General features: G+C 40.3%; 1 protein-coding gene across 1 annotated transcript in view; it reads right to left on the reverse strand.

Annotated features, from left to right (window-relative positions):
* Positions 1 to 896: 896 nt before the first annotated feature.
* osbpl3b (oxysterol binding protein-like 3b) overlaps positions 897 to 13770 on the reverse strand; it is a 33671-nt gene continuing 20797 nt past the window's right edge. The window contains exons 9-22 of the mRNA XM_053326532.1: positions 13500 to 13592; positions 13252 to 13411; positions 12307 to 12437; positions 8765 to 8902; positions 8008 to 8101; positions 7530 to 7759; positions 6454 to 6591; positions 6262 to 6325; positions 6071 to 6149; positions 5810 to 5954; positions 2923 to 3067; positions 2692 to 2818; positions 1939 to 2061; positions 897 to 1765 (exon numbers count right to left, since the gene is read on the reverse strand). Of these exons, the coding sequence (XP_053182507.1) occupies positions 1669 to 1765; positions 1939 to 2061; positions 2692 to 2818; positions 2923 to 3067; positions 5810 to 5954; positions 6071 to 6149; positions 6262 to 6325; positions 6454 to 6591; positions 7530 to 7759; positions 8008 to 8101; positions 8765 to 8902; positions 12307 to 12437; positions 13252 to 13411; positions 13500 to 13592 (1764 nt within the window). The 3' untranslated portion in view covers positions 897 to 1668. The remainder of the gene's footprint in view (positions 1766 to 1938; positions 2062 to 2691; positions 2819 to 2922; positions 3068 to 5809; positions 5955 to 6070; positions 6150 to 6261; positions 6326 to 6453; positions 6592 to 7529; positions 7760 to 8007; positions 8102 to 8764; positions 8903 to 12306; positions 12438 to 13251; positions 13412 to 13499; positions 13593 to 13770) is intronic.

The following is a 13770-nucleotide window of genomic DNA, read 5'->3' on the forward strand; positions in this document are numbered from 1 at the left end:
TTTTAACTTCATTCATTGCTTCTATAATCCTTGGACTTTCTTCATAGTAACTACCTGTGTAGCGAATATATAGAACCATAGATAAAAAGTCAGAAAAAACACAACATCAATAATACCAAAGTAAAGTGGCTGAATGATATTTGAATGAGTAAAATGATAATCACAGTTAGCTGTGTGCTACCATTTAAGGAATTTAATTAAGACATGTGACATGTGGCAGTAAGACGTTAAACACTTGTAATACAGTGTACTGCTACAATAAAATAAAAAACCCTGTACATTGTGAAATAAACCGGACAGGTTGCTAAATTTTTTATGGAAAACAATCACTGAAGCCAACTCATAAAATGACCATGATGGGAGGAGTATGAAAAACTGCAGCCCTTAAAATTACATAATGTAGTGAGTGATCTTTCAACTGTGTCCCACATTCAAACTAAACAGAAAAAGCAAGGAGTGGCTCTATAATGTTATGGAGACTCACTTTAGAGAGTTGTTACACCAGATAACAAATGTATGGAACAAGCTGCATCTGTTCCAAGATAATAATGATGACCATACTCACTGTTTAATAGAGTCTAACACCTTTCATGCCCTACATAAATATACATCTTTCCGCCTTCATGGGATGTTAGGAAGTCCAGTGGTTCAATGCTTCTGGTTCACATAACCTATTGACTAACTTCCTCCTCTTTAGACATAAGGCTAATTTAAAACTGATGATTCAGGTTTTTTAGATTTATAACACAGCTGTGAATCTGTGTAGGCAGAAATCACTATTACTGTTTTGAACATACAGTCACAAAGGATTCCAGAAGAATGAAGGATCAGAGTTTTTATTTGAGCTCATGGAACATAGTTTGGACACTCAGGTCCTAAAGCCCATGGCCCTGGTAGACAATGGTGCATTGGACAAAGTGAAAAACGGATGGATTTGACATTTGCTACTGCTGCTCATAGTTACACAGTTGTTCACGTAGTCATAGCAAAAAGCAGTAAAAGGCTCAGTAAGGATCATGTGAACAATACTCCTCTGTTCTTAAGAATTCCTTACAAAACATACCTTTTTTAAACATCTAAAAGATGCAACAAAAATAAATTAATTAATATGAATACAACCAGTAAGGCATCAGGCAAGTGCAGAATAAATATTGTATGTGTACACTTAATCAATGGCATATCAAGGCTAGTTTATCTCAGAGGTAGAGAATGTCCATGATGAGATCGCAGCTAAAGTGACCAGTTATTCAGTTCTTTTAAACTAGCAGAGACTAGTTATGAAAAGGATTTGTTGTCCTCTATACCATGTAGTTTTCCATTTCCCAGTTTAAGTTGTACAGTGTATCATAAACAGGTGAAATTAGGGGCAAAAATTGCCCGTGCAGACACTCTCTAGAGCGCACTCTTGCTTGCTTGCTCCAGATTCCGGGAGATTGTACCTCATTTGCGGGCGTAAGGGAGCATTCTCATAATACACTTGCATAAACATGTTTACACAACTCAGATAAGCACTTGCTATTAAGGCAATAACTTTTAGATGAGCTCTAATGAAGAAAACCAGTACTGAATGTGGATGGTGCGACTGGAATACAGGCATCACCAGAACCAGCCTGGATCACAGTAGAGTCTGTGTGTTTTTTCAAAATGTGTGTGATCACTTAGTTCAGGTCACCACAGTGTTGGGAAATCTATGTGGGAAAAGCCAACGTCCTTCCTCAGCTCCCAGTACGTGTTGTTGCTCACCCAGGTATCCTCCTTTGACTTCCTGAGGAGGTCAAAGAAATGCCAGAGGTGAGTGTGTTGATAATATTATACTTGTGACACAATCTGCTGTTACAGTGATAGTTGCATATAAAGCTGTTTAAAGATAAGACATGCTCACTTTCCCATAAATGACTTTCTTCACTAGAAACTAATAAATCTACATATTTAGGCTACCTGAAGAACTTAGGTTCATGTGTTAAGTTGCCCTCTTCAAGGACTCTCCGTCTCTCTCTCTGCAGCTGTTCAATCCTCTGTTTCTGCTCCTCAGCGGCCTCCAAGTTCCCCTCTTCCAGCAGTCTGTCATTGTGAGCCACACATATTCATTAGGCAAAAAAAATTAATCTTTTACATTCAAATTGAATCTACATTCATGTTTCTTGTTTTTGCTCATTGTTGTAAGATAATTCACCTACAGACAAACAGGATTTGGAGCAGTGTCCTTTAAAAAAAACTTTGATGACAAAGCTGCAAATGCTTTATCATTCTGTGGTGCCGTAGAGCAGCAGAGTACGGCTTACAGACCGTAATAAATCTGAGCTAAAATGAGCTTTGAGACATCTAAATGTGAGTGGAAAGGAGAACACAGTAGCTAGTGCAGTTACTATTCTTAACATGAGTATTGATGTTTCTATTTTGGTGCTATTTTGATCATAGAGTGTGTCGAGACAGCGCGTCAAGAGCACATGATTGAGGTGCATGGTGTCAGATTATAAAAGGTGTGTTACTATTGAAATCAGACATCTATGATAAAGTGGCAGAAATATCACAGTTTTAATCTTGTTTCTCTTTTTTTCTTCATTACCTTGATTTAAAAATAGTGCTTCTCATGTAAGAAATCAGATTATTGCAGGAAGCAGATAATAGCATTATACATTAACAAACAATATTTAAATGCATGTAATTACACAGATTTGTTTTTTCTCTTACCTTTGGTCCACACGCAGTCTGGTATCTGTGAGTGGCAGCAGCAGCTTCAGGGATGGATCCAGTTCATTCAGCTCAATAGCAAACTTGGTGAAACCATAGTACTGCTCATGGTCAACAGGCATTGCGTCTACATTGCACACAAACAACATCCACTGCATCAGACACTGTAATAGGAAGGCATAAATCATAAAAGGGCTTTCAGTGCATTCTCATAAATAAAACTTGTCATACTCGCTCTCCAGATGCACTTGGCTGAAGGCGGATCTCCACAGAAAACTGCTTCGTGCCACTTCCCAAAGAGTTTGTGGATGACCTTTCCTTTCTGATCTGTGATAGTTCCCTCCACCTCATTCACACTTGAATTCCAGTATTTGGCCTGAGAAAAGAAGTGACAATGAGAGAAGAATACCCTTCAAAATGAATAACATCATTTTGAACAGCAGCAGTATAAGCCTGTCAATGGACAATGAAGAGCTTAAGATGATACTCCGGCAGTTAGCAGATGTTGCTGTAGCATACGCCATCCTCAGCATGTTTGTTGCTTGGCTGGATGTGTTTAAAGAGAGCTGAGGATGCATAATGAGTTCTGACAGGTCCTGACTTGCTATCCTGTATAGCTTCAGGAGGTCTTTCAAATGAGCACACGTTAAAGCAATTAACCTTCTCCTCTCAGAAAAGCCTTCAATACATCAAACACTGAAAACAGCGAGGGGTCCTTGTTGGCATGCAGGTGAAGAGCTCCATCTGTGTAGAAGGCTTATGGACTAATGAAGGCATTACAGCAGACTTGAAATGCCATTTCTCTACTACCATATGTCTTCTCATTATATCCAGTGTCAGCAGTGTTTGTTGATGAAAGAAAAGGAGAACGTTAGATTCATATTCTCCACCTCAGTAATAACACATTCATTCATATTTTGTGTTTACAGTGCTGACCTTCGGTCTACACCTTCTGTTCTTCTCCCTATCCACACACACACTATACAGGATAGCAAGTCACACACTCCAAAGGACACATTCTTGACCTAATCTACTGTTCTGGTGTAACCCCTCATAACTGTTGTGCCTCAGATCTGCCTATCTCAAAACACAAGTTAATATCCTGCAATGTCAATCTAAGATTATCCAAGACTAATATGCATCGCTCTATCACATTCCAAAACATTAAGAATATTGACTTGTTGGCCCTCTCCAATGGAATTGATGACTTTCCTACAGAGAAAATGTATCCACCACAAATTAACTGGTATCTCACTACAATGATGGACTTCATGGACTCCTAAATATTCTTGCACCTCTGAAAAATAGGTCTGTTTCTTTTACCCACTCTGCTCCTTGGTTTACACCAGCACTACGCCAGTTCAAAACTAAAGGCCGTTGTTTGGAGTGCCTTTATGTAAAAAACAGCCTTGCAGTTCACATAGAAATGTATTATAATCACATACAACCTTAATCAGGACAGCTGATGGGAACACTAGAGCCCTATTCTCAACTCTAAACAATATTCTGAAACCACCTGATGCTCTACCACCTCACTTACTCACAGTTACACAGTGTGATACCTTCATGACCTTCTTCAATGCCAAAATTGAAAATATCCACCAGACACTGACTGCTATAAATAACTCTGTATCCTCTCTGCACTCTTGGACTACATCTTCCTTCAGCTGTCCACTCGCCAGCCTCATACTGCCAACTGTCTCCGAAATAACTGGTCTCATTCATAAATCCAAGTCATCTACCTGCCAGTTAGACCCCCTACCTACCCACCTGGTAAAAATCTGCCTACCTGCCCTGTCCACGTTAATAACTGACATCATTCAATCCTCACTGACTTCTGGTGTTGTTTCATCATCACTAAAGACTGCTGCAATAACACCAACACTCAAGAAACCTGCCGCCGATCTGAATGACTTGAACAACCTCCATCCCATCTCAAACTTGCCATTTCTCTCCAAAATACTAGAAAGAACTGTTGCAGCTCAGGTCCACACCCGTCTGTCTGACAACAATCTCTATGAACAATTTCAGTCTGGTTTCCGTCCCCTCCACAGCACTGAGACAGCCCTAGTGAAAATCACACTACTGTAACTCTCTCCTCTTTGGTCTTCCGTGGAAATCTCTTCACAAACTCCAACTGGTACAGAACGCAGCCGCTCGTATCATAACCAGAACTCCCTCTATTGAACACATCACTCCTGCCCTGCAGCAACTTCATTGGCTCCCTATCAAATCCCATTGACTTTAAGATTCTACTCCTCACTTTCAAGATCCTTCACAACCTGGCACCATCGTATCTCTCTGAACTTATTCACATCTACACACCTTCCCGAACTCTCCGATCCTCCTCTGCCAACCAGCTCTTTGCCCCATCTACCAACTTAACCACCATGGGGTCAAGAGTCTTCAGCTGATGTGACCCCCGTCTATGGAACTCTCTCCCACCAGACATTTGCACTTCTGACTCTGTCTCCACCTTTAAATCCCGCCTGAAAATGCACCTATTCAGAGTGGCATACTCTGTCTCACACTGACTATGCAATCACATTCTTATTATTTGTTGTACTAATGCACTTTGTAGTCACATTCATATTTATTCTTTATCTTTGCACTAAATGTTACCTGATTTATATTGTTTGATGTACTGTTGTTGTGTTATGTGCATTGTAAGGTGTCCTTGAGTGCTTTGAAAGGCATCTTTAAAAAAATGCATTATTATTATATTATTATTATCCCAAATTGAATATAAATCAGATTTTTTGAATGCAAGATGCTCCCTGATATTCCACGTCGGTGTTGTGGAAATGCTATAAAACTGAAAGGTCAACTCATATGCTAAGGGTATCTACTGCAACTGCACTTTGAGTTGCCTCTCTGTTTGAAAGGTGCCATCTTGTCTTGCAGCATTTCACAGAAAAGTGTGGTTCAACCTTAAGTTTACAAAATAGGGAACTTATTTGTCATGAGAAATGGCAATCTGTATAGCTCAAGGGTACAACCCTCTCCGCCTCTGTATATATGGGTGAATGTAAAACAGTTGTTGTTGGAGGTGCAGCTGCAATGTCAACCACAGCTAATAAAACGGAAATTTTGCACTTAATGAAAGTGCTTGCTTCACCTTAATGAAAGTTATCTTGCACTGACAGACGTTACTACTGGTGTTTCTGATGGAGATCTCCCCATAGTGCTCTATCCAGCGCTGTCCGCTGAGAATGTTGTGGATGCACGACGTCACCTTGTTCCACTCATAGTGGTCGCCAAACCTGCAGAGAGAAATTAAAACACTATTCCTTACCATATGACACCATTAGATATTCAAATGAATGCTGATTTGAATAGGTGTCTGGTCAAAGGAATGAATGAGGCTAATCAGACTCACCCAGGCAGGGTTACATGTGTGGTGCCAATTGGCACAATTTCCATCGACTTCCCCCAGAACTTATTCTTACAACGCACATCTGTAAGATAAAAAGAAAAGCAACTGATGAAATTAGCATTCATCCTGGATTAGTGTTATAATCTTTACAGAAACATTGAGCATTAGTCAAACTAATCTCTTTAATCCACTACCTTGCCAGAAGATGAAGTTTTTAGACTCTGCATGGCAAGCTGAGATGGGAGGGTGATGGCTGACCTGATGATATGAAGGGCGATAAAGGTTAGAAAACAAAATTGATTCAGTGTTTGCTTTCAGTGCTTTATTATTTGTATACTGGAAATAATGACTTGTTGATGAGTATAGTAACTGGGATTTATTCATACCTGCTCTGCAATAAATCGAAAGCCTTTATCTGGTCGGTCAGATTCATATGTCTCTCCCAGGATGGGGTTGAAAGGCTTTCCCCCAGTGCGGTAGTAGCTGGATGCATAACCTGATACTACGAACGTGGCTATGTACACCTACACACACAGAAACCAATGATGTTACTAGTGCTTTGTTTGTGATATTTATTACAAACAATGTGTCATATTAGTATATACTGGTTCATGTGTGTCGCATCCCACTTTAATTCTCAGCAGGTCTAATTTCCCTTCCATTTTATTGTAATGATCAGAGTATCTTTCTGTCTCAGTATCCCTTCAGTAGTTGCTATGAGTCAAGTTTGCACAGATAATTACTGTGCTTCCACAGTGTAATCGGAGGCCACAGAGTGAGGCTGACACAGACTTCAACTGCTTTTCATTTCAAATTAATATACTCTACATGGCACATTTGTCTTTTATAATTAGGCAACTCCACAGGCTGTACTTCTGAACCTCCCACACAAAAATGAACAAATTTCACCCAATAAACTGCGATTGCTCCATAGTCCATCAATGCAAATGTGAGCAAAAGTAAAACATACAGAATTTTCCTGCTTGAAATTTAGAGACAGATTAATATTTATCCTGTGTAATAAGCAGAGTTGGTGCAACTCTACTCCAACCACTCAAAGTGCTTTTACACTATAAGCCATATTCACACACACATATGGTTAAGTATCTTGCCCGAGGACGCTTCGACATGTGGAACATGCCAAAATGTTTTCTCTTTCTTAAAGCCCATGAAAAAAACAGTTTCTCTTTTTTTGAACACATAACTTGAGCAGACAGCATGGACTCTCCACTTTAAACCTGGTTTCTGCTTTGATGAATGTTGGCCCTCAGCTGTAAAAACCTAACCTATATATTTGGACAAACATGGGTCGTGTTTTAGAAATTCTTAAAACTTTTGCACAGGTCGCCTCACCAACAGCAACTGCTTGCCAGAGAAGGTCCAGTGAGCTCTATAAGTGAACATGTGATTCAAGCAAAAAATACTCTGCCCACACACTTAAACAACACAAACCAACACTCACCATACGTTCAAAAGGGTCCTGTGTGTTAGCAGCCCTATCTAGCAGCTCGCTGTACTCCAGCTCCTCACATAGTCTCTGCAGGGTGTTAAGTGGCTCATTAAGCTGCACTGGCATGGCCACTTTGGACAGGTCTTTGCCTATGTTGTTCCTGAGGATGTTCCACAGGCTGATGGTGCTGTTGTTGGGGCTTGGTGAGGACAGACAGGATCTACGCTGATAAAGGACAGTGCCTTCTTCAGCAGAGCCTGCATGGGGACATGTATTCCAAAGAAGAAGATCGTTGGATAGTGACTGCAACTAGCACATATGAAAATGACTATAATACTAGTAAGTCAGGGTAAAAAAAAAAAAAAAATTGTACTTATACATTTACTTACAGTTCTACAATTCATTTCATTTAATGCAACCTATAATAAACAAATAACAGTCTATACACACACACACACACACATATATATATATATATATAGTAGTTTACCTGAGTTTGGTCTCTCACTTTCTGTCTCATTACTGAAGTTGTCCATAGAAATGTTGTCACTAATGTCGCTAATGTATGAGTCATCCTCAGATATCTATAAAAAAACATGCAAACTTTAGATAATAGGTCACTGATAAAAAATTTAACACAACCTGCAGCGAGGGATCGGGCAGGTTTCTTTCAACATCCTGTCACATCAGTGGTAGAGATGAATGTCTTTTAGCACTACAGTGACAAATTTGCAGCTCGACTTGCTGTATTTTTAGATCAAAGTAATTAACTTCCATTTTCACATGGCTTCCGCTCCAGCTGCTAACTGATCAGAAATACCACATGAACACTAAATAAAGATGTGAATGAAGTAACAGAGGGCAAAACATTGAAGACTTGAAGATGCTTCCAACAGCCATGTTGATTTAAGCCATGTTTTTCTCTCTATTATACGGTGAATTGTCACAATAGGTTTAAAAGTTACATGTTACAGAGACAGATTGATGATATGTTAGGTGATAAATAAATAAAGTATCTCTAGTAATATTGTTTTAGACCCAACATGTCTGGGTTCATTTTTTATCAGCTCTTCTTATTAAATAATAGCTACAGGAGCTGTATAAAGGTTTTGGTCATAAACAAGACAAATGAAAAGTAATGATGATCCTGTTGGAAGTTTGTGCCACTGTCTGATTCTGAGTAAAATATAATCACTTAGATAGATCACTTCATCTTCCCTTGGTCACAGTTTAGAGCTCACACATACCTCATTTTCAGAGGAACTAGCAGACAGCAGGACTTCCTGAGCATCAAAGAACTCGGACAACGACTCTGCGATTGAAGCTCTGCTCTCATTGGATACTTGATGCACTAGGGGACGGGATTCATCCACAGAGTCCTGTTTCTAGGAGACACAACGTTCACAGCTATAATTAAGAGCAAGAAAAAGGCATTATCATCATCATCATCATCATCATCATCATCATCATCATCATCACAGCCAGAAGAGGTAGGAATCACAGGGTAACTTACAACACGATGCAATAACAACATGTTGGCACTGCCATGGCATACTAAAATCTGATGTGCAATATATTGAAAGACAGTCACCTGTAATACAGTACATCAGTGTTACTGAAGAGGATACCCAAAAATAACCCTAAAATAAGTCCAGCAGTACACTATATTTCTTCCCAGCATTATGAAATGGTTTAAGCTTAATAGATATTTATAGACAAATGAGACAAATGAGATGAAACATTATGCAACAAAAGCCATCAATTTAATGTTAAAATGACTGGAAACCAGCCATATGATGAACTACCAAAAATCTAGTTCAGTATTCAAATGTAAATACTGCTACAGAGTAGGGCTGGGCGATATGGCCTAAAATCAATATCACGGTATATTGAGCAGTTCACCTCGATAACGATAAATGGACGATAACTACCACCAGAGCGATTGCTCTGACTACCACCACCCCGTGTGCTAAAAAAAAGTTTGGCCACTAGATGGGGCTGTGGCAGCATAATTGCTCCACTCCAAGGTTAGATGTATTGCCCTGGCTGGTGACGACAGTCTTTTTGCACAACTTACATTTTACATCTTTCTGAGTAGTATCTTCCCTTTTGAAACCAAAATGTTGCCACACGATTGAAGACGCGTTTTTCTTGGGAACAAGCTACTGCTCTTCCTCCTCCTCTTCCTCTTCCTCCAGGTGTGCCTCCGCCGACGGCGCTGCAGCTGCCCCTTCGACGTTTGAACTGTCCTCTATCTATCTGTTTATTTTGCTATAAGTCATATGTCAACTCGAAGAAGAACCAACCGTGTACCAAAATGCCGAGTGCGTAATGATATGGTTCAACTCTTTTACGCACAGGGCGCACGCCGGTTACGCTTGGAGTTTGTTTATGGACAGCCAAACCTGATAGTTTAGTGTCATACACCGTTGGAAACCTCAGACTATTGGCTAAAAAGTTATCAACTTCATTTCACCGAATACTTCCATTGGCTAGAACAGCTGTCAATCAAACCCACGTTGTCATCGGTCACATGTCCTCATTGGCTTTGGAGGCATGTACGGCCTAATCCTAAACACCGATTGGCTTGTGTGTGGTGTCGTCAGAAGCAGGAGAGGCTCACGGTCGTAAACATCTAGTCACGTGTACTCTGAGATGGACGTGCAGGTCAGGAAATGACGTAAAAGGGACCGTATATGGTTTGTTATTTGTGTTATTACGTTACGTGTTGGACTAACTACATGGACATATTGAGGAAAGTATTTCGTTTAGAAGGAAACGGATTTCATATTTCACAAGAATGGATACTTGGCGAGCTGTACAGAATGTCCTGAGTCATAAGATGATCGTTGTGGATAAAGGGAAGACTTTGAAGGTATGTAGCATTATAGCTGTTAGCTTACTTTAGCTGAGTGGCTAGCCGAGCTAATCGCTAATACTATTACGGCTGTGAGCAACCATATAATTGGTGAGTGATCTTGAATGAATCAGGACAATCTAAGCTTTCCAACGATGTACGGCATGAATATATATGTTTAAGGGTTGGTGTTTAAAACATTCAGAAGAACTTGTGGCTACCTCCTAACATCCGTCCCGTCCCGTAGACGGAACAGCGTGCGTTAAGAGGTTAAAAACCGAGTATACCGACATGGGCAAAATAACGTCGGTTACTGTCGTAAATTTCGGTATCGATAAATTTTCGGTTTATCGCCCAGCCCTACTACAGAGGTACCCTAATTTCACAGAGAATTTTCTGTATGAATCAAGTATTGCAAGAAACTGTATCACAATCTATTATTATTTATTACTGCATCAGTTATTAAGAGCCAGTCAGAAGGGCAAGCCTACAACAAGTGTGCAAACCCACTCTTGTGCAAGATTGCCAATTCAGATTGATGTTGACATTTACAAGATGCACCCACAACAATTATATAATTTTCTTAAATCAACAAAATACATGCAACCAATTTTCCACAGAAGCACACATGGAAGTGAGCAGGCCCGCCTATCCTTTGTTACTGTTAAGGCTGATTAATTAGCCAGACAATAATCTCAGAGGAGGTGCATTAGTCTTGCACTGTGTATGAAACAAATTTCCATGGACATGATTAGGTAGATCAGTTCACCCTCTGTGGTCAGCAAATCTGATTAAGTGAGCAAAGAGCCTCATTTAGGAGACGATAATGTGGCAGGTAGTTTGAAGTGTTCCCCTCAGCCGTGTGATAGTGCACAGGATTAAGAGGAAGCACTTTCTCAAAGATAAGAACTGACTTGCAACTTATTTGAGGGGGTAGTGTTCCCTGAAAGTGTGCACAGAAGGAAATTCTTTAGTTATTATCCTTATAAAATGAAGTGAGTTGAGGTGAGAGGAGAGAAAGATCTGTTGAATCTGGATGCAAGGGGAAGGACAGCTCATTCATTCTGTGGCAAATTCTAGACTGTGTGGGATGTAAAATAAAGATGGAGATAATAATAATCATCAGGATGGTAGGGGATAGTGGAGGGGGTGGGTGGTGGAGGGGTGAGAATAGTCACTGCATTCCTGCACCCACCTGCACAGGGGCAGAGGCATTTATTAGTGTGGGCTCTACGATGTGGGACTCAGCATGAATCTTGCACAGACGCTCTCTCAGCTCAGAGTTCTGGGCTAAAGCCTGAAAAAACACCAGTGTAAACATTGTTTATAGCACACACCCAACAAACAATGTCTTGATTATTGAAAACAGAACTCAAGTCCTTATTTTATCATCTGAGAGAAAGCTGATTGCATAGATAGAAATTAGGACAAAGATACACATATGTCAACGGTTACCTTTGTAGACCTCAAACAGGAAATCATCGTAGCCCAAAATATATCAATAACCCATTACTGAATCGCTGTGAGGTAGAGTAGGCAGATGCGTAATCTGCTGGAAAAGCTAGCACCCAGCAGGGTATTTAAAGTCAAAGAAATGTGTTGGTGTAGAGAGCACGCAAGTTCTAATGTGTCAACAGAGAAGTCAGCTTGACAATGAACGTAAAGACTAGAAGAGTAGAAAAAGCCTCTGGGTGGGTGGCAGCAGCCACGGGAAACATGACTGTTGAACATGTTCTGGTACAGGTGGGCAGACCTCATACCAGCAGCTAGTAATCCCTCTAAGAGCTTCGACAATGTGTCACGCCTGACAAGTGGTGTGGGAGGATATGTCATCAGAGAGGAGTGTAAAAAGAAAGTGGAGTAACCTAACCTATTTCTTTTGACTGATTACATTTCTGTGTCTGTGAATATGTGTTAATGTATCACACATACCGTTGCCAGTGCATTCTTCATGCCAACAACCTGCGGTGAGGTAGGAGGACAGGTTTCATGGTCCAGACATTGTTTTAATCTCTCTTTCTCAGACATTAGTGAAGTGAGGGCTGACTTCATTGTGGTGTGCACTACAAGGAGAGAGAGAGAGAGAGAGAGAGAGAGAGAGAGAGAGAGAGAGAGAGAGAGAGAGAGAGAGAGAGAGAGAGAGAGAGAGAGAGAGAGAGAGAGAGAGAGAGAGAGAGAGAGAGAGAGAGAGAGAGAGAGAGAGAGAGAGAGAGAGAGAGAGAGAGAGAGAGAGAGAGATCCAATTAGTAGCCATTTCAAAACAATGAACCATATAGATACAGTCACAGTTATTACTTATCACCAGTGAGACCCTGACAGTCTGTCACATCATGCACAAGTGTGATTTCCTTTCCACAATTTTTGTTTTATGACATTAATATTAGCACGCATTTCATAATAGCTGCTTGAGAAGCTACATTATTTAAACGCACTGGCGTTAATGTATCACTGTAGTGGATTACACCCACCATACATCTTTAGCTTCATAATTTTGAATGTGTATAAATCTAGCAATTTACATGCTAGTAGAATTGTCAGATGTTCCCTAGAGCAGCTTTTCACCATTTTACAGAAAAAGATGGAATCATTTTGCCTGAATATGATGCATAAATCATTTTTCATTGCGCCATGTTGAGCATCAGGTATCTGAAATTCAATTCAGTTTCATTTAGAAATACCAGGGACCCCTAGGAGGGAATTATCTTTACAAAATAGATTTTCCAAGTTGTCTGGTACAGAGAATTATAACCTCTTACCAGAATCCAACTGAATGAAAACTGAGACAGTCTATTTTAAAAACCCTGAATGCACCAGACATGCTTACCAAAATCTGTTAATTAATCACTGTTATTTAAAAGGAACAGCTGTTGTACTCACAGTTGGCGGCAACACGGCAGAAATCCTCCTGCAGCCTGGCCACATCAAAAGTTGCATCCAGGGATTCGGGGTCGGCTTTGTCGTTGCCGAGGGCAGCGGTGGAGAGGTTGGGGTTAGAGGCATGGAGGCGGACAGAGCTGGAGGAGATGCAGCTGGGAACCTACAGTGGAGCAGGAGGAGTAGAGCTTGGAAGAACTCAGAAAACAAACATGAACAATGTCATCACACATCATTGGCACATTTTCTACCTGCAGAGTCGTTTTGGCATCTTTGTTGTAGTTCTTACTGCGCCATTTCCTTGGAAGTCTCTTTTCCTTTTTGGGACTGTCAAATGTAGATGTCTAGGGAACATAAGGGAAAGTACTGTTGCATAAGAGTAGTTTTTGCTTTTAAGAAAGGTTTTTCATTTAAAAAAAACTGGCAGAGAGGATGCAATATGTTCTATTTTTATTTGTAAATGTCATGAGTTCAACAAAAGTGCTGGTGGAGAAAAATGATAACAGAAGAAACAAGACAAGT

This window comes from Scomber japonicus, chromosome 10 (assembly GCF_027409825.1).
Source record: "Scomber japonicus isolate fScoJap1 chromosome 10, fScoJap1.pri, whole genome shotgun sequence".
Lineage (NCBI taxonomy): Eukaryota > Metazoa > Chordata > Actinopteri > Scombriformes > Scombridae > Scomber > Scomber japonicus.